This window comes from Punctularia strigosozonata, assembly GCF_000264995.1.
Source record: "Punctularia strigosozonata HHB-11173 SS5 unplaced genomic scaffold PUNSTscaffold_1, whole genome shotgun sequence".
NCBI lineage: Eukaryota > Fungi > Basidiomycota > Agaricomycetes > Corticiales > Punctulariaceae > Punctularia > Punctularia strigosozonata.
Genome location: NW_006767433.1, coordinates 1,740,960 through 1,757,427, shown reverse-complemented (window position 1 = coordinate 1,757,427; position 16,468 = coordinate 1,740,960). Strand labels below are relative to the sequence as shown.

Here is a 16,468-nt window from a genome sequence, read left to right as displayed (position 1 = left end):
GCGCTGAATCTGTCCCCAACATTGATTTGGGGCGCCTGGCGCGTCGGCCACGATCGCCGCACAATCTTATCTCTCTGTTGGGTACGATGCTGATCACCAAAGAACACCACGACGTCCCGCACGCGCTCAACCCCAATGGCCGCCCGATCCGCATATTCGTGATATCCCCCAACGTCCCCGGATATCCGTCGGCCAAGTTCCCAGGCGCGCCAGACTAGACATTCGTGCTCACACTAGGCTCACTGTGGGCTGATCTTGCTAGGCGTCGTCGTCTTCAGGTAAAGCATATCCACCTCGGATTGGATGCCGTACGAAAGCGAACCACGTTCCAGCGAGATCTATCAGGTCACCGGGCCTGTCGAACGATTCGCTGGCCAGATCGCTAGTCAAGGATATGTCGTCGGTCCGTCGCTGCTTCGTCCGTGCACGTCCAGAATACGTACAATCGCATCACAGCGTGCCCTTCGAGCTTTCATGAGTTTGAAGGACCTGAACCTATCCCGTACGACGTCGAAGGTTCGTCATTCTCCATCGCTCAATGGATACTGGGTTACCGACTTCGACAAGGTACCGATCGCGGGAACAAGTACAAGGTTCGTGTGCAGCGCGCCACAATGAATAGATTCCTGACGTAAACTTCCAGATTGAGAAAGAGGTTGCCGCATATGACGAGGTATGCTGAAAACATCACCGCGGATCCCAGTCGTTGATGTTCACGTCCCGCACTGGAAGGATGCAAAGCTGTCCGTGGATCTTCTCTGTTCGCTCAAGAATTGCAACGGACGGATAGCAGGTTTGTTTTTTTCATAAGTTATGCATACTTCCGCTCATGCTGTATCATTTCGCAGCTACCGGAATGTGTCTTGGAGGACATTTGGCACGTAAAATCTATTGTGACCCAAGTTCCTCCTGGCTCATATCGAATGTATGCTCCAGGCGTTCCGCGTAGGTACTGCCTTGGCTGAGATCGACATGAAATAACCAGCCCTTCCAGGCTGCGTTTGATCCCCGCGTGCTTTCCTCCGTATGCTTCTTTGCGACGGACATCCACAGCGCTACCCTCGGCAAGGGCAAGAAAGACGATTCGCTCGAGAAGGTTCGCAAAGGTGATCTCACGGGCAAGGGCGAGTTGGTTGTGAGCATACGCTATCCTCGCCATCTTCACTTGGGAGCGATACCCCTCTCCTAGATGATCTTCGGCAAACAAGACACCCACGTCCCACGTGCCGGCCGCGACCTCATCCGCAAAGAACTAGAGGATGCGAACGTTATCGTTTCGGTGAGCATGGATGCGCTCGACGTGCGCTTCCTTACTAACAATTCTCAACCTAGTTCTTGGAAGTCCAAGCTCAGCATGCGTTCATCCGCGACGAGTCCTCCAAGGGCCGCTGGGATGCCGCACTAACTCGCTCGCTGTTTGGATATATGCTCGAGGTGTTCGAGCGCACAGTCGGTAGGGACCTAGGACCCAAGGCTGGGGGGCCCCAAGAAATAGAACACGTCTGCTGAGTCGACCCGAATGTAACGCGCGACCAATTCCAATCAATTGCGAGGGGCAAATATCACAATTGCGACATGATTTCGTGTGCTATAGTCTAACCCGTCCGAAGATGAATGAACCCTATTCCCGAGCGACCTGTTGACACAGCGGTCCTCAGTTCTTGACGAAGGTGGTCATGCCCTGCAAGTTAAACCCGTTGACGGTCAGGCCAGCGGACTTGGCTGGGCCAGCAATGTCCAAGGTCTGAATGCCAGTGGCCTGGCCTGGCGCATCGAGCGAGAGAACATCGATCTGCGTGGCGTTCGCGCCGAGCACGTACAGGAAGCTGCGAAACCGTCAGTCAGGCAATCCGTTACATTAAGATGGCGAGACCACGTACTCCTTGCCGTTAACAGTGGCGATGGCGTTATCGATCGTGCCAGAACCCGCAATTTGGGGGTACTGCTTGACGATCGTGCCTTTCAGGTTCTGGTCGAGGTTGACCTCGGTCACCGTCGCGGTGCCGATGTCGGTCAGGTAGAAGTTGCCCGTCTTCTCGCTAAGGCTGCTCCAGCAGGTGGCGACCTGGCCGGAGATGGGCACCGCGCTACTCTTCCCGCTCGCAGCGACAGCCTGCTGCGAGTTTCCGCCGGACTGGACGCCGGAGAAGTCGAAGACGTCGAAGCCGAGACCAGCGTCGGTGGCGAGGATCGCGTTCTTGCCCGGGATGACGGTCATCGAGAAGGGGAGGAGGCCGCCCGAGGCGGGCGCGACCTTGGTGAAGTCGGCGGAGAGGGTGTCATCGTCAGCGACGGACCAGACGGCAAGGAAACCGGGCTGGGGAGGGGTGCCCTTCACCGAGGCGATAAGCGACTTTTCGTCCTCGCTGAAAAGCAGCTGGGACGCCGTGCCGGCGGGGCCAGTAGCGGGCGTGGTCTGGTTGATGCCGAGGGGGCGGAGCGTGCCCGGGATCGTAATCAAGCCGAGTTTCTGGTCGACCTTGTAGCAGCTGAATTAATGACCATCAGCCTTGCGCATCGCATTGCTGGTTGTGTCTATCACTCACTTGACACCATCCACTTGGCCTCCGTTCAGGACTGTAAGGCGGAATCAGATTTAAGGCCCGTAAGAGCGACGTTCAGTTCTGTGACATACCGCAAACTTTGTCGCCGTTCTTGTTGATGGCCAACGACATAGGGAACTCGCCCTCCGTGGACACGGGTTCTCCAATCATCTGGATCTCTGATGGGTTCTGCGGGTTGATGGCGAACACTGCAGCGGTGTCGGAACCAGGCTGAAAAAACGTGATTTAGCCTTTCAGCCGTTTAGCAGACAGGGGTTTGCACGGCGTACGTTAACCGTGGCAAGGATTTTGCCGGTCTGGGAAGCTTTGATGGAGGCTTGCGAGAATAAACCGTCTGGGCCGTTAGGGTCGGTGTTGCCGTGCTGACCGCGGCCACCCGCACTGGTGGCCCTAGCAAGGGTCTACCGAGATCTTGGTCAACCTCTTCCGGATGCTACTTCGAGGCTGAACCACGTACCAGTTTGCCATCCGAACCGATGTCGGCAGATACAACAAAGTTCCTGTCAGCTTCGTTCGTGATGACTGCAACGTCATGATTGAGCGAGCTGTGTCTAAACGGCTGAGTCGCTCTTCTTACAGTACGCTGCGCCGACAGAATTGCCTTTGAGGCCTCCGTTGTTCATCTGAACGTGTCCCCGGTCACCGCCCCGGCTGGCGGGAGCCGCAGAAACGCAAGCAGCAGAGACAAGGATAACAAGGGAAGCGAAAGACTTGGAGAACATCATCTTCGTAATAAGGAGCGGATAACAAAGGAGCAACGAAAGGAAATAATGTCGAATTGGAGAAGGCGCGTTTTAAAAAAGTGAGCTCAGCTCTGACGAAGGGGACGAGGGGCTTTGGTGAAGACCGACCGGGGTGAAGAACCGGACACCGAGGTGCTCATGCTCTTATACATGCAGTAGTGCCCGGGCCCGGTGACGGAAATGCGCGCGCTTCCGTGTGGTGCGGAATCGCAACTAACTCCATGTGTTGCACTGCTGAGCATAATCTGTTGCACGCATTTGTTTCTTTGGCTCCCTCCCATGCATGTACCTTGATGGTGAGAACGAGAGATGTGCATCGCAAGGCAATCTGCGTGTAGGTGTAGGTCGCGGTCTAATCACGTCGATCCGTCCCCGAACCAGATTCTCTAGGAAGACGCTGTAAATGAAGCATAGCACACTGGCAGCTCCTCGAAGAACATTGGTGCACAGCCATGCTTGCCTAATGATGCCGGGCGTCGTCTCAATGGAAAGGAAGCACAAAACAATATGTTGTAGGTGTCCATTGGTTGATATCAAGTTCGGCGTAGTGAAGCACTGGGTTGCAACTTCCTGGTTTCGTGGAGGTCGTCAAGCAAGAACGTTGAGGCGGTGCCGCAGCTGTACCGGAAGGATGGTTGCCGACTTACTCTCTCTGCTGACCGATTCGAGGCAGCAAGCGCGGCCGTTTTTCTTATTGCGCTCATCCACTGCGCAGACATGTATACCGGTCCTCAGACATTGCCTCGGTTCAGCGTCGAAATCGTCAACAATATTGCTCTTCTGCCTGAGCTACGCTCCATCTACGCTCGTCGATCCGCAACGCTCGGTGGCAAAAGTCTTTGATTGGACCGACAACGTACCGGGTTACTCGGATACGTACTTCGATCCTTGCCAGGCCATCATCGATGCAGTAAATGCCGAAGGTATACTATCCCCGAAAGGTCCATCGACCCGGTCTGATTTTGTGCCGTCAGCTCCATCGGAACGACTTTCGGTCGTGATCGACAGCATAGACACGCTCGTAGCCGACGTTGAGTCCGATGCCGCGGTATACCGCTTCGTGTCGTCTTTGTTCGCGTTGGTCCGCTCACCACCGTCGTCCCGTCTGATCATCCATTCAACCGGTGCATCCAACCTGCCCGCACTATTGAGCACGACGAGATTTTCTGCGAGTCTCACATCGATCACGGCGTACCCTACTGCGGTCCTCGACCATCTCGCGTCTTCGTACTTGACCCCGCCGCCGCCTCTCTCGCCGCCAGCGAAGTTCTGGCGCGTCTTCTTACCCCTTGCGGAAAGGCAGCACGATGTAAATCGTTTGGTTTTCGATCGCGACGGTGAAGGTTCGAGCACGATTCGTGAATTCGTGATCGAAGTTCTCGTCAGGGGTGGCGACCCGTCTGGTCGGAAATCTGGCGGCCATCATGGCGTACAACGGGAGCTGCAAGGATGGAGCGTCAATGGCCCATGCGAATTGAAGGCACTCAAAGCCTTACAACACCTGTTCGCAAAGACACCAGCCAAGGAGGAGGTAAGGATCGTGATTGAAGCCATGCCTGTTTGACTGACCGATAAACCGTGCAGCAGGTGGTACACGATCCGACGGCGAATGTGTCGTTCAACCTCAACCTGACGCCTTCACAACAAAAATCCAGGGCCCAGGTCCCACTTCCATACGCACACGAAGGTACAGAACAACATTGTATCCAATGTCACCGACATGATATTCAGATGCTCAAAACAGGTAAACCAGTTGTGTCGCAAGTCCCAGCAGCCATATATTATGACCCAGACTCGGCGGACGACATCGACGACGACGATCCCGACGAGGACCTGGACATCTAAGTGACAGGCGCGGTATCGTACCTCTACAAACCTTCATTGCGGGGTGTCCATTGCAGAGAATGTGATGTTTTTCCAGGCGCCGGGCCGATGATCCGTTGACGCTCAATCAGAGATCACCCTTGACGGCCTTAGAGACGCTCTCTGCGAAGTACTCAATGTTGCCGCTGTTCAGTCCGGCCATAGATATACGGCCTGGAAACGAAAGTTCAGATTGCGCTTGACGTGATTAGTGTGAACAACCTTACCGTCAGCAGTCATGTAGATGTGAGCCTTCTCAGCAAGCGCCTTGGTCTGGGGCTGCGTAAGACCAGTGAAGCTACGAGCACAACATCAGTAACATGCCAACCGGGACATATGACGATGGTGGGTTGCTTGCCTGAACATGCCAATCTGGCGCTTTATGTGGTTCCAGTCGCCGGGGGTGTTAAGCGCAACTAGACCGTCGTAGAGCTTGTCACGCATGCTAATGATGCGGTCCGCCATGCCCTTGACCTCGCCCTCCCATTGCTTATAAAGCCCAGCGTCGCCAAGGATAGTGGCCGCAATGCGGGCACCGTGGAGGGGCGGGTTGGAGTACATCGGCCGGATGACGATCTTCAGCTGCGAATCCACGCGCGCCTTCTCGTCGGGGTCGGCGGCGATGAGCGAGAACGCGCCGACACGCTCGCCGTAGAGGCCCATGTTCTTAGCGAACGACTGGCAAAGCGCGGTCTGGTGGCCCTCGGAGACGAAGTGGCGAACGGCGAACGCGTCGCGGGTGGTGTCGCCCGAGGCAAAGCCCTGGTAAGCCATGTCGAAGAAGGGGAAGAGCGACCGCTCCTTGATGATATCCGAGATCTCCTTCCACTGCTCCGGGGTGGGATCCACGCCGGTCGGGTTGTGCGCGCACGCGTGGAGGAGCACGACGGCGTTCTTGGGCGCGTTCTGGAGATCCTCCTTGAGCCCGGCGAAGTCGAGGCCGACCGTCTTCTTGTCGAAGTAGCGATAGCCGCGCACTTCGAACCCGGAGTCGCGGAAGATGGGCGTGTGGTTGCCCCACGAAGGCACGGGGAGGTAGATCACCTTCGCGTGCGGGTAATGGCGGGCCATGAACGCGCCACCGATCCGGAGGGCACCGGTGCCCGAGATGGACTGGGTGACCGCAACCTATTCGAAGACGGGGTGAATGTGAATTTCACCCCGCATTCCCGCCACGACGCACCCTGTTTTCGGCAAGCGGCGTGCTGTCAGGGCCGTAGGCGAGCTTGGCAGCGAGCTTGGTGAAGCTGGCGTCGCCGGTGATGGGGAGGTACTCCTTGTCGAGCGCGCCGGCCAAGCGCTTCTCGGCCTCCTTCACGCTGGGGAGGACGTACGGCTTGCCGTGCTCATCGCGGTACGCGCCGACGCCGAGGTTGATCTTGCGCGGGTCCTTGTCGGCCTTGAATGCCTCGGTGACGCCTGCGGGACCCGTTTTATCCAGCAGCCGCCTCGCGCGACAGCTGATGACGTACCGAGAATGGGGTCCGGAGGTCCGGCGGGGACGGTCGACCAGGTGCTGAGACGGAGAGCAGAGGCAAGGGTGCGCTGCACCGTGACCTGGCGGCGTGCGACGGCCAGCATATTTGTTGAGAGAAGGAAAAGGCAGAGGAAGAATAGATGGCTAAGAAGGGACTGGCGACCCCACCCCCAAGGTCAAGCTCGAATTCAACTGATTCAAGTCCGGGGATAATGCGGAAGGCGGCCGGTCTGCCCCGACCACCTGTGTAAATACGACTCGGAAAATCAGCTCTGCATCCGCTCCCAGGCGCTCTAGGTCCGGGCACACTCCGCCTGGACGCGGTTAACAGCCTGGCTTGCGTCCAACCTGAAATGAAGGAAACCGTGCATAAGATCGGCTACAGTATCCTGCCCACCCGAGCTTACCCGGCTCGGAGGCAGATAAGATCGCGTTCATATGTATCAAGAGATAATCTATAGCTCGAGTCAAGACCAATCACTTTTACTCGAGATCCAGTCACCGCGACTTCATCCAAGTTTTGATCCTCACCACCATGGCCGACCCCGCTGCCTCGGTGCCTACTCCACCAGACACTCCAGAGCCTCAGGTGCAGGCTATCGGCGAGGCGTCCGTACTGCGTCGCTGTTCGCTATCCCTTTCGACTGAACCGAGGACTTTAGAGGTGCCGCCGGTCCGTCCAAGAACGAGCTTAAGAAGCGCGCAAAGGAGGCAGAGAAACAGAAAAAGGCTGCTGAGAAGGCTGCTCGCCAAGCGGAGCTCGCGGCAAAGCAAGCCGCCTCGGAGGTGGTGAGCATCGTCTTTGGTACATCCGCACGACTACAATATCTGAACTGGATGCACGCAGGACTTCGCGGCAGACTTCTATGGCAAGCTCCCGCTCAATCGGTCGCAATCGCGACCCAAACAACAGCGCGTCTCGATCGCCTCGCTGAACCCAAACATGGACGGTCAAACCGTCCTTCTGCGTGCGCGCGTGCATACATCCCGCGCGCAGGGCAACAAAATGGTGTTCTTTAACCTGCGCCAGCGCATGGACACCGTCCAAGCCCTGCTCACCGTTCAGCCGGAAAAGGTTTCGAAGCAGATGGCCAAGTGGGCTGCCGGCCTCAGCATGGAGAGCATCGTGCTCGTCCAGGGCGTGGTCAAGAAGAGCCCTGAGATCATTAAGAGCGCAACTGTCGGCGATGTGGAGATCCACATCAGCCAGGTAATGAGAGATGAAAATCATGTACCCATGCGTTACTGACAACGTTCTTAGATCCATCTCGTCTCTGGCCTTGAAACGGTCCTGCCTTTTACCATCGATGATGCGTCGCGTCCGGAATCCGATTTCGAGGGCCCGAACGTTCAGTTCAACAGGGTACTCCTCGAGACCCGATTGAACAACCGCATCGTCGATCTGCGCGTATGTATCGTCCATTCGTCATTCGGCATATATCAAACCTCACGTATATGCTTCCAGACACAAACGAACCAATGCATCTTCCGGATGCAAGGAGCGATTGGGGATCTTTTCCGCAACTACTTGAACGAACAGGGATTCACCGAGATACACAGCCCGAAACTCCAAGGCGCCGCCACCGAGTCCGGCGCCTCCGTCTTCAAAGTCAGCTATTTCAAAGGTGACTAAGTCGTTCACGACGCCGTTTCATTCGCACACATGCGACGATTTCGGCTGACTCCTGTGGCGTCCTACAGGCAGCGCGTTCCTCGCACAATCTCCGCAGCTGGCCAAACAGATGGCCATCGCCGCCGACTTCGAACGGGTGTACGAGATCGGGCCCGTCTTCCGCGCCGAGGACTCGAACACCCACCGGCATTTGACCGAGTTCATCGGCCTCGATCTCGAGATGACCATCGAGGAGCATTACCACGAGGTCATGGAACTCCTCGACGGCCTCTTCATCTCCATCTTCCGCGGCCTTAAGGAGAAGTACTCGAAGGAGATCGAGCTCATTGGAAAGCAGTTCCCAGCGGAGGAATTCAAATGGCGCGAAGGTCCCGAAGGAACTCTCAAGCTGACGTTCGCAGAGGCCGTTGAGCTCCTGGCGGAGGACGGCGTTCCGAGGGAAGAATTGGATGACATAGAGTAAGGGCTATCTTACGTTTTCCGTGTGGCCGATCTGACGGGCGGTCTCCGTACAGCACCACGAACGAGAAGCGTCTGGGGAGGATTGTAAAGGCGAAATATGACACCGATTATTTCATCATCGACAAGTTCCCTCTCGCGCTCCGTCCGTTCTATACCATGCCTGACCCCAATGACCCGGTAAGTAGCGGATCCCAATTGAGATGCCTTCCCGTACTTACCCGCTCGCTCGCAGACACTCTCGAATTCGTATGACTTCTTCATGCGTGGCGAGGAGATCCTCTCCGGCGCACAGCGTATTCACGACGCCGCATTCCTCGCCGAGCAGATGCGCGGAAAGGGTATTGAGCCCGCTTCCATGCAGGCCTACTTGGATGCTTTCAAGCTTGGCTGCTCGCCCCACGGTGGTGGCGGCATCGGTCTCGAGCGAGTGCTCATGCTGTTCCTGAAGCTTAACAACATCCGACGAGCATCGCTGTTCCCGAGGGACCCCAAGAGACTCGACCCTTGAAGTAGACTCACTTCTCAACAGCCCAAATGTATTAGTTACCTGTCTGTGGATGCACTCTGAGGTCATGCGTCATCTCTGTCAGCTGTCATGTTGAAAGTTGAATATTCCAAGATCCAGCTGAACTTTCCATGGAGAACATAACCCTTCATTAGCTCCATCGTCCTTCAACGCATTTCCATATACTTAGGCAGCCTAGAGACATGATCGACACGATACCAGAACTGGCCTTTCACGTACCCATGTTATCTCTACGCCGGTCTGAGGACGATACCCCGCACAACGCTCAATGCATTGACGCCAGCGCCGATTGCGTCGACCGCCCGCCCGCAACCCTCCCCGTCGACCTTGGCAGGAACCCGTTCGCAGTCCACGGCAACTCGGACGCAGCCGCGAGGGCACACACGCGCAACCTTCTTGGGATCATCTTCATCGCTGTCTTCTTGGTCGTCGGAGTAACGCTCTACTTAGTTTTCGGCAAAGGCTTGCGAAGGCGCAGAGCGCTAAAGGGCGACGACCCGGGTGGCATCCATAGTCCGGGGACCGGCATCGAGGAGCGAAGGCTCCAGTGGGACAAGAATGGCGCTCCCGTGCCCAGTATTCAGGTATCGCTCAGCGACGCACCGTTATGAGGTCCATACAAGGCTAACGACAACCCTGCTCGTGGGCAGGTTATACCCGCCGACGAGAGTTTAGCCAACGGCCGGGAAATAAGCCTAATTCTCGGCGGCCACCCGGGTTCTGGCGAAATATTTAAGGTCTAAAACATCTCCGCTCATGTATTAGTCCATCCATACGCCCGAATCAAAATACCCTGAGAGATGAAACACGACAATACGGGTGCAAGAGTATGCACGCGAGGGATCGCCTGTGCCAAGAATGGTCCGCTCGACACACGCTGCGCATGACGATGACCTGGATCAGTTTGACCCACTCTCTTCTCCGGAACCCTATATCGGAAGATTTCAGTTTGCTGTTCGTGGATGGGACAAAAAACCCGGAGCGGAATCGACTTACCCCTGCTGCGGCCTCCGAGGCGCTCCCGCGAAGGGCGTCACCAATAGCGATGTTCTGAAGGAAAATGAGGATCACGGTGAGAATCTCGCATGCTGGCCTTGGAGCGTACACGCTACTCACGGCACGGTTGAGCTCGAGCAGTTTGAGCTCAGCTTGTTGCGCATCTGCGTTCAGACCCGCGATCATGCCCTGAAAATAGAGCTTGAGTTCGGTACGTGCGGAGCCGTTCGACACAGCGCTCCGTGAGGCAATTCCGCTCACCTTGGCCGTCTTGCTGTTCAGCCCTTTGAGCGGGACCAGCTTATTATACGGAACCGGATACAACCCCATGCGGATGAGCTCGTTGTGTACTTTATCGATGTGCGCCTCCAGGCTGGCGACATACGTGGCGCGACGCTTCGGCGCGCTCGTTCCGGAACTGTATGTGTCGCGACAGAGTTCGGTCTCAGTTGTGTCCCATAATGGACGCGCAAGGCTCCGGACAGCGTGAGGGCGGAACTTACACTTCCTGTGGAGTGAAGATATGCTTCTCGAGCTCATGATACCAGATCCTGCGCCGCTTGGAGATGTTGCCATGTTCCTTCCGAGCATTGATTCGAGCGTAAGGATGCGGTATGGAGCGCTTGCTCGTGCCGAATTGCTGGCCCGGTGCAAAGAGCGTCATGGCAGGGCTACCGTCGCTCGCCGAGGCGGGCGAGGGCGGTGGTGGAAACCAAACGAGAGGGGATCCTGTTGTAGGCATGGCTATCGACGGTAGCCCAGACGGCAGAGACTCCTCTGATGCATGTCGTGCGCTCGGCGCGAAGCTGCGCGACATGGCGTTGGAGCCATCCAAGGGGCAGAAAGGAGGCTGCCGAGGCAAGGGACTGTGGTATGCAGCTTCGTCAGGCCGCAAAGTCTGTCCAACGTTCGTGGGCGCGTGAGCGGATGTGCCTGAGTTGACCGAACTGAACGTTGTCCCAGCCGGCGTCGTCGTAATCTCGCCCGGCTGCAAGGCTCCAGCATCGCCGTCATACTGTCCGCCGTAGGATGGTCTATGAGATGCGTGCATGGTAAGGCAGAACTTAGAGGGTTCGTAGTCGCGATGCGTCGTTTGCTCTTGCTTGCGTGAGTAGGAGCCCTGGAGGACCGTTGCAGCAGAAGGGATTCTTCCGCCATCGCATACAGTCTATATGTACCCCAGGCCTTCCATAACGAGTTTAAGGGTGGGTAGGCTCCATAGAGGAGAGGCCAGGTGCTAGTCGAATCATTTCGCCAGTAACCGTCGTTCAGTTTCCGACCCGCCGGCGGTATGTAATCGCGGGCGCAGTGCTGGGGCCCATGCCATTGTTGGATTGATGCGTGTCATCCCTTTGCCCGTCCGAGCTCGCGGTCATCGATGAGGGCGCAGGTGTAGATGGGGAAGTACAAAGACCAAACCGCGATGGAGGGAGAATCAAAACTCCCGAGGCTTGTCTGCCAGGAACACCTTCACTCGTGGCCGTTCGTCCCGCAACTTCACTGATATACACCAAGTCATGCGCGCCACGCACGTTGCAGGGACACTTTCATAGTCTCTCCACAGGGTATATGCAATTTCGTGCGTAGAATCTCTCGAATTGTCGTTGGGCCCAAGCGATGTGCGCACTTTCGGTTCGTCATCGATCCGTATCTAAGTCAACGCAATTGGCAGCCATAACCACTTGTGCTACTGCCGCCCCGTTCGATCCCTTGGGCATTTTACTTACGGATCCTGCGCCGAGTCCCCGGAAAGGATCCCGAAGCTCTACGCCATATATCGCAGATCCACCGGATGTGCTGACGACCTCTCCGAGTTTGGCCGCGTTATTCTCACTCGCGTTCAGCACCTTCATATTGATCACGCAGCTTCTCCCATATGATACAGAAACGCATGGGCCGTATGCTGGGTTGCGCGATGATCGTATGTTCTCCGACTCCTCGCCGACAACAGCATGGATCCATTCCAATCTCTTCGCGAAACTGGAGCGCACCAACGGGTTTAAGTCTAGTAGCCCCGCTGGTCCCAGGCCATTCCCTGAGACAGTGGCCCGGAGGCGCGATCCAGTGGTGCACCCCGCCTTTCAATGAATTCGGAGGCGCCGATCAACTGACTTGACGCATGCCGACATCAAGTCAGGAGGGTTGTCCGGAGTTATGCAGACCCCAGGTAACTTGGTGCGCCGCCATTAGGCATCGGCGGCCCAGTAACGTGCAGTCGCTTATCCGGACTTTGCCCCGGCGCCAGCTGAGTCGCGTTCGGTTGACTATACCTGCTTAAGGCAGTCGGCATTCCGATAGATTGGCCGCCCCCCTTAACGCGAACGCGCACCGCCTTCGAGATCTTCAGGACGCGGCTGCTCTGAACAGCGTTTGCCCATGCGACTTCACCGTCCGCGATAGATATGATCAAATAGCGGTCGCAGCCGTTCCACGCCTGTTCCGGCAGGCCGTGTTCCAAATCTGCATGGCTACCCGTGGAAGGCGACAAGCCTTTCCAGCCCCGACGGAATTCAGAATCTCTCCGTGGCCTCGTCGAACTTTTAAGAGCGTGTGGGGCGTATAAAGTCGCATCCATTCGGAGAACTCGGCTCGTAAACACCGCGATGCCAGCATTCGACTCCTTCCCCTCAACACCCGGGTCAACCGTCTCCGGCATGTTCCCCATGGACGCCCCTTATCCCGTGAGCAACGAACACCGCCGTGCTGATTGTCCTTATAGTGACGAAGGCTACAGGAGGAATTCGCCACCCCCGAATGCTCATCCTGGCCCGCCAGTGGCTTGGATCCTCAGTTCCTGAGCCGATTTACGAACCCGTGGCTCGCTCATCAGGATTTACCGGATCAGGGTTACTATTCGCCGCCCTCAAGCATCCATCCGCGCACTGGTACCTACGCCCCGGACCAGTACAACGCGTTCGGTCCGGGACACCGAGGCCAACAATCGCAATCGACTTACGAAGAACAAATGTATGCTGTGACCCCGGAGCTCGGCGCGGATCATATGCACGATCTAGCTTTCGGGACTCCATTGCCCAGCTCCTGGGATATGTCTTTGCACCTTGGGCCTTTTGACTCTGAGGGCCGGCGAGCATACAGCAAGCCTATCGATGCGCATTGTTCACCTCCACCAGGATCCCCCACTGCATCCGCACACCGACGGTCCATGGATGTAGCGGGGATGACAGATCCCGGTGCCTCAGGCGTCTTCCCTACTCCCGTTCAGCTGCTCTCCGATTCCACTCCGCCGAGTGCCGGAGGGGCAAGATGGACCGGGGCACGAAGAACATCCACCTCGCAGTTCGCGCCCGAGCCTGCGCCCGATGGCGCACAGAGTTCGTCCTCTGAGTCTGAGGAGCTCCGATCTCCTGCCCGCGCAGGGAAGGCGCCACAACGGCAGAAACAGTCATTATCAGAGCTCCTCGGTTTTCCTGCCACGGATCCGTGGGTGTCATTTTCTCCTCTGACGGGCGGCGATCGCTCAAGGAATGGTAAAGGGAGTTGATTTCCGCACACGAAAAGAAGCGAAATTACCTGACAAGCCTGGAGGAGTACATCAAGTACCTGCATAATCAGATGGCTCTCGCGGGCGAGCAACCGCCTCCCCTGGTCCGCATGGACGGATACAAAGGGCTCAGCAGCCGTTCTGTCCGCGTGAGTAGCCCTCCGAAAACATCTGATTAGAGCCCGACTGACTTAATCGCAGACTATGCTTATACACATGCAAGATCAGAACAGGACGCTGCACCGACGGGTCCTCGAGCAAGAGCAGACGGTACGCGCCCACCCCAATGTTGATTCGGAACGCGCATCTCATCTTGTCGCAGTTCCTCGATCTACATCGCGAGCTGGCGTTGAAAGAGGATCAACAGCCATTCGCTTAGTGAGTTGGGAGCAGCCTCTGAGCCTGGCGATGTCGTAGTATGCTCATCCGATATGCTGTCCACGTTGTGATTGGTTGTAGAATATCATTCACGTGTATATGCTGTATCAAGTACATCTGTGGAATATAGCATAGGCTTGGTTCATCTTCTGTCGAGGGCAGGACTGAGGCAGGAATACATTTGGTTCATTCGCTTCTCTGGGTATCAAGGTCCGACCATCTGTTTCGATCAGCCGCGGCCCGTTTACAGGCTGGGCTCCTGATAAGGAGGGAGCTCTTCGTTATCGTCGTCAGGCGGATGGTTGCTCTGCGCAGGGCCGCTCCCTCCAGCAGCGAGGATCCTCTCCCGCTCCTCCCGCTCGAGCCGCTTCTTCTCGTCCTCAGCCGACTCGTACTGCGGCTGCGTCGCCGACGGACCCGAGCCAGCGAGCAGCCGCTCCCTCTCCTCCCGCTGCAGTCGCTTCTTCTCGTCCTCCGCAGACGCGAACGCCCCCGGGGAGCCGTACGCATGCATCGTCGGCGAACTCGTCGCGGTGGGAGACATGGCGTGTTCCTCGCGGAGCTGCTTCAGCGATCCGGTTGCAGGCCCGGGACCGCCATGGCTGCTAGCGCTGACCGGCATCCCAGTCTCTGCCACGGTCGGAGTAATACTCGGAACTTTAGTCTCCGGCTTCATCGGATCAATGGGGCCCGCGGGCGAGAGACTGGTGGAGATGCTAACGGGAGGAGACGAGGGGATGGGGGCTGGCTCGTGATTCAACGTCGAGGGGTCCAGCAGCGGTGACATCGGCAGCGAGCCGGTTGAGGTCGAGGCTGACTTCAGGCCCGGCGTGACTTGCGTCGTAATGGGGGTAGGATGCGTTGCGGGATGCGCAGGAGGAGTAGGGAAGGTCGCGGCTGCGTCGTGCGCAGGAGGAGTGATGGGGATCCCCGGTTCGACGGCTGAGCGAGCGTCGGTGGTGTGAATGCTATCAATCTCCTCCCTGTGACTCTCTCCGAAGCTGCGCGTGTCACTTCGGCTGAGGTCTGCACCGACGGAGCTCAGGTGAGGAGCCAGGCTGACCTGACCCGTCTGATATTTATCAAGAGCACTCTGGAGCGAGGCGCGTGCCGCAGCGGTGATCTGAGCGCCCTGATAGGGTTGCTCAGCGGTCGGTGGCAAAGTCGGGAGCGCCTCGACCACAGCCAAGGAAGCTTGAGCGACTAATGATAACTTTTCGCCGTACTATAACGCAACGATCAATGTTGAGAACACAACGCGCAAATCGTTACCCACCTCGCGCAAGGCCGTCCATTTGGCCGTTTCGCTGTCTCTGACGGCTTTCCTCTTCAGTATCTGAACCTCCTTTTCGAGGGGTTCGTCTTCCGTCTCAAGCTTAGACAGCTGGGCACGGAGCTCTGCGACCTTCTTCTCATATCCTTTCTCGCCGCCGTGCTCGATGCGAGCAATCTGAGTTTGCAGCCCAGCCCTGATGTTGCGCTTGGGCGCTAGATTGGCCTCCGCATCCCTCAGGGCCTTGAACGAGGCACGGGAGGTATCGAGTTTGGTCGCAAGGGTTCCTGAAAGAGATCCTTGAACGTAGTTCATGAACGCCAGCCGATCCGTCACTGGTTTGAACACGCATCAGCTGAGCGTATTCCATACGAGCGAAATGGCTACAGACCATCTTTAACATCTGGCTTCTCTTCTTGGCCCCACATGTAGAGCTCTTTGGAATGAGCTTTGGCATCTCTGGAGACGCTATCAAAGTCGATCGCAATACCCTTTCCTGTCGTGATGATCTTCTGGACTGGACTTGCCGAACCGTACTAAACAAGATGAGCCAACTGTCATCCCCGCGGAGACTTATCTTGCGCCGTATCAAATACACACCTGCTGACCAAACTGTCTAAGCTGATGATGGAGGGCCTCAAGGGTGTGGTTCTTGGAGCTTGATCCCAGTCCGGGCTTGCTCTCGCCGCTTGCGGTGCTCGCCTGGCCACCAGGGAGGTGTTGAGCGAGCGGGCTCGCGTTTATCGCCGATTGTGCCCTGCTGGCCATGTCGGATAGAAACGATGAGACGGGCATGTTTCTGTGTAGTGAATGCTGGTGAGCAACGATTGCAGACGAGTACAACGAGTGCGGTGCGCAGCCATTCGCGCAGTCACTTCGCGGCAATGCAATGACGTCATGAGCCACTGAGGCTTCGAACGCAAGAAACTTAAATACCGATTATCATTCTATTGTGTTTGCTCTCTCGGTATAGGCATCGCGTCAGACGGTCTATGTAGCATGAGATAGACTGGGAAAGGGAACAGAAGCTCTGAAGCACGAAGCTCAAGGA

At 56.9% G+C, this 16,468-nt stretch overlaps 8 protein-coding genes across 8 annotated transcripts; 4 read left to right on the top strand and 4 right to left on the bottom strand.

The window, feature by feature from the left end:
• Positions 1-86: 86 nt before the first annotated feature.
• PUNSTDRAFT_57807 (dienelactone hydrolase) lies at positions 87-1,509 on the top strand (the record flags this gene model as incomplete). The annotated part of the gene is made up of 11 exons (XM_007378548.1): positions 87-196; positions 318-403; positions 457-516; positions 568-593; positions 644-673; positions 733-793; positions 849-881; positions 937-938; positions 986-1,135; positions 1,190-1,279; positions 1,333-1,509. The coding sequence occupies 11 exons, from the start codon at positions 87-89 to the stop codon at positions 1,507-1,509; spliced, it is 825 nt and encodes a 274-aa protein (XP_007378610.1).
• A 145-nt stretch (positions 1,510-1,654) lies between these two features.
• On the bottom strand, positions 1,655-3,289 carry PUNSTDRAFT_129366 (uncharacterized protein; the record flags this gene model as incomplete). Its single annotated transcript, XM_007378547.1, has 7 exons — positions 1,655-1,826; positions 1,881-2,489; positions 2,547-2,577; positions 2,636-2,774; positions 2,834-2,965; positions 3,022-3,086; positions 3,142-3,289. 7 exons carry the CDS (start codon positions 3,287-3,289, stop codon positions 1,655-1,657), a joined length of 1,296 nt encoding a protein of 431 aa, XP_007378609.1.
• A 649-nt stretch (positions 3,290-3,938) lies between these two features.
• On the top strand, positions 3,939-5,152 carry PUNSTDRAFT_129365 (uncharacterized protein; the record flags this gene model as incomplete). The annotated part of the gene is made up of 4 exons (XM_007378546.1): positions 3,939-4,230; positions 4,282-4,838; positions 4,895-4,994; positions 5,052-5,152. The coding sequence occupies 4 exons, from the start codon at positions 3,939-3,941 to the stop codon at positions 5,150-5,152; spliced, it is 1,050 nt and encodes a 349-aa protein (XP_007378608.1).
• Positions 5,153-5,258: 106 nt separating this feature from the next.
• On the bottom strand, positions 5,259-6,751 carry PUNSTDRAFT_109873 (uncharacterized protein; the record flags this gene model as incomplete). Its single annotated transcript, XM_007378545.1, has 5 exons — positions 5,259-5,344; positions 5,398-5,468; positions 5,529-6,298; positions 6,354-6,589; positions 6,643-6,751. 5 exons carry the CDS (start codon positions 6,749-6,751, stop codon positions 5,259-5,261), a joined length of 1,272 nt encoding a protein of 423 aa, XP_007378607.1.
• A 398-nt stretch (positions 6,752-7,149) lies between these two features.
• PUNSTDRAFT_94936 (aspartate-tRNA ligase) lies at positions 7,150-9,525 on the top strand. The gene is made up of 8 exons (XM_007378544.1): positions 7,150-7,256; positions 7,310-7,436; positions 7,495-7,857; positions 7,909-8,055; positions 8,113-8,272; positions 8,349-8,739; positions 8,796-8,919; positions 8,975-9,525. Exons 1-8 carry the CDS (start codon positions 7,183-7,185, stop codon positions 9,248-9,250), a joined length of 1,662 nt encoding a protein of 553 aa, XP_007378606.1. The 5' UTR covers positions 7,150-7,182; the 3' UTR covers positions 9,251-9,525.
• Positions 9,526-9,969: 444 nt separating this feature from the next.
• Positions 9,970-11,542, bottom strand: PUNSTDRAFT_79424 (uncharacterized protein). The gene is made up of 5 exons (XM_007378543.1): positions 10,768-11,542; positions 10,526-10,682; positions 10,385-10,453; positions 10,265-10,318; positions 9,970-10,197 (listed from the first exon to the last, which is right to left on the bottom strand). Exons 1-5 carry the CDS (start codon positions 11,313-11,315, stop codon positions 10,168-10,170), a joined length of 858 nt encoding a protein of 285 aa, XP_007378605.1. The 5' UTR covers positions 11,316-11,542; the 3' UTR covers positions 9,970-10,167.
• Positions 11,543-12,405: 863 nt separating this feature from the next.
• PUNSTDRAFT_140171 (uncharacterized protein) lies at positions 12,406-14,145 on the top strand (the record flags this gene model as incomplete). The annotated part of the gene is made up of 5 exons (XM_007378542.1): positions 12,406-12,945; positions 12,999-13,705; positions 13,759-13,915; positions 13,968-14,036; positions 14,089-14,145. The coding sequence occupies exons 1-5, from the start codon at positions 12,868-12,870 to the stop codon at positions 14,143-14,145; spliced, it is 1,068 nt and encodes a 355-aa protein (XP_007378604.1). The 5' UTR covers positions 12,406-12,867.
• Positions 14,146-14,213: 68 nt separating this feature from the next.
• PUNSTDRAFT_94932 (uncharacterized protein) lies at positions 14,214-16,246 on the bottom strand. Its single transcript, XM_007378541.1, has 4 exons — positions 16,018-16,246; positions 15,809-15,953; positions 15,421-15,752; positions 14,214-15,369 (listed from the first exon to the last, which is right to left on the bottom strand). The coding sequence occupies exons 1-4, from the start codon at positions 16,210-16,212 to the stop codon at positions 14,389-14,391; spliced, it is 1,653 nt and encodes a 550-aa protein (XP_007378603.1). The 5' UTR covers positions 16,213-16,246; the 3' UTR covers positions 14,214-14,388.
• Between the last annotated feature and the right edge of the window lie 222 nt (positions 16,247-16,468).

Bases quoted from the DNA above. Each gene is read 5' to 3' on its own strand.
- PUNSTDRAFT_94936 (XM_007378544.1), top strand. From the start codon at position 7,183: ATGGCCGACCCCGCTGCCTCGGTGCCTACTCCACCAGACACTCCAGAG. The intron at 7,437-7,494 runs GTGAGCATCGTC...GGATGCACGCAG, and splicing joins AGCAAGCCGCCTCGGAGGTG to GACTTCGCGGCAGACTTCTA. The intron at 8,056-8,112 runs GTATGTATCGTC...ATATGCTTCCAG, and splicing joins ACCGCATCGTCGATCTGCGC to ACACAAACGAACCAATGCAT.
- PUNSTDRAFT_79424 (XM_007378543.1), bottom strand. From the start codon at position 11,315: ATGCACGCATCTCATAGACCATCCTACGGCGGACAGTATGACGGCGAT. The intron at 10,683-10,767 runs GTAAGTTCCGCC...CGACACATACAG, and splicing joins ATCTTCACTCCACAGGAAGT to TTCCGGAACGAGCGCGCCGA. The intron at 10,454-10,525 runs GTGAGCGGAATT...CTCTATTTTCAG, and splicing joins TGAACAGCAAGACGGCCAAG to GGCATGATCGCGGGTCTGAA.
- PUNSTDRAFT_94932 (XM_007378541.1), bottom strand. From the start codon at position 16,212: ATGCCCGTCTCATCGTTTCTATCCGACATGGCCAGCAGGGCACAATCG. The intron at 15,753-15,808 runs GTCTGTAGCCAT...TGTTCAAACCAG, and splicing joins GAAGCCAGATGTTAAAGATG to TGACGGATCGGCTGGCGTTC. The intron at 15,370-15,420 runs GTGGGTAACGAT...GTTGCGTTATAG, and splicing joins AATGGACGGCCTTGCGCGAG to TACGGCGAAAAGTTATCATT.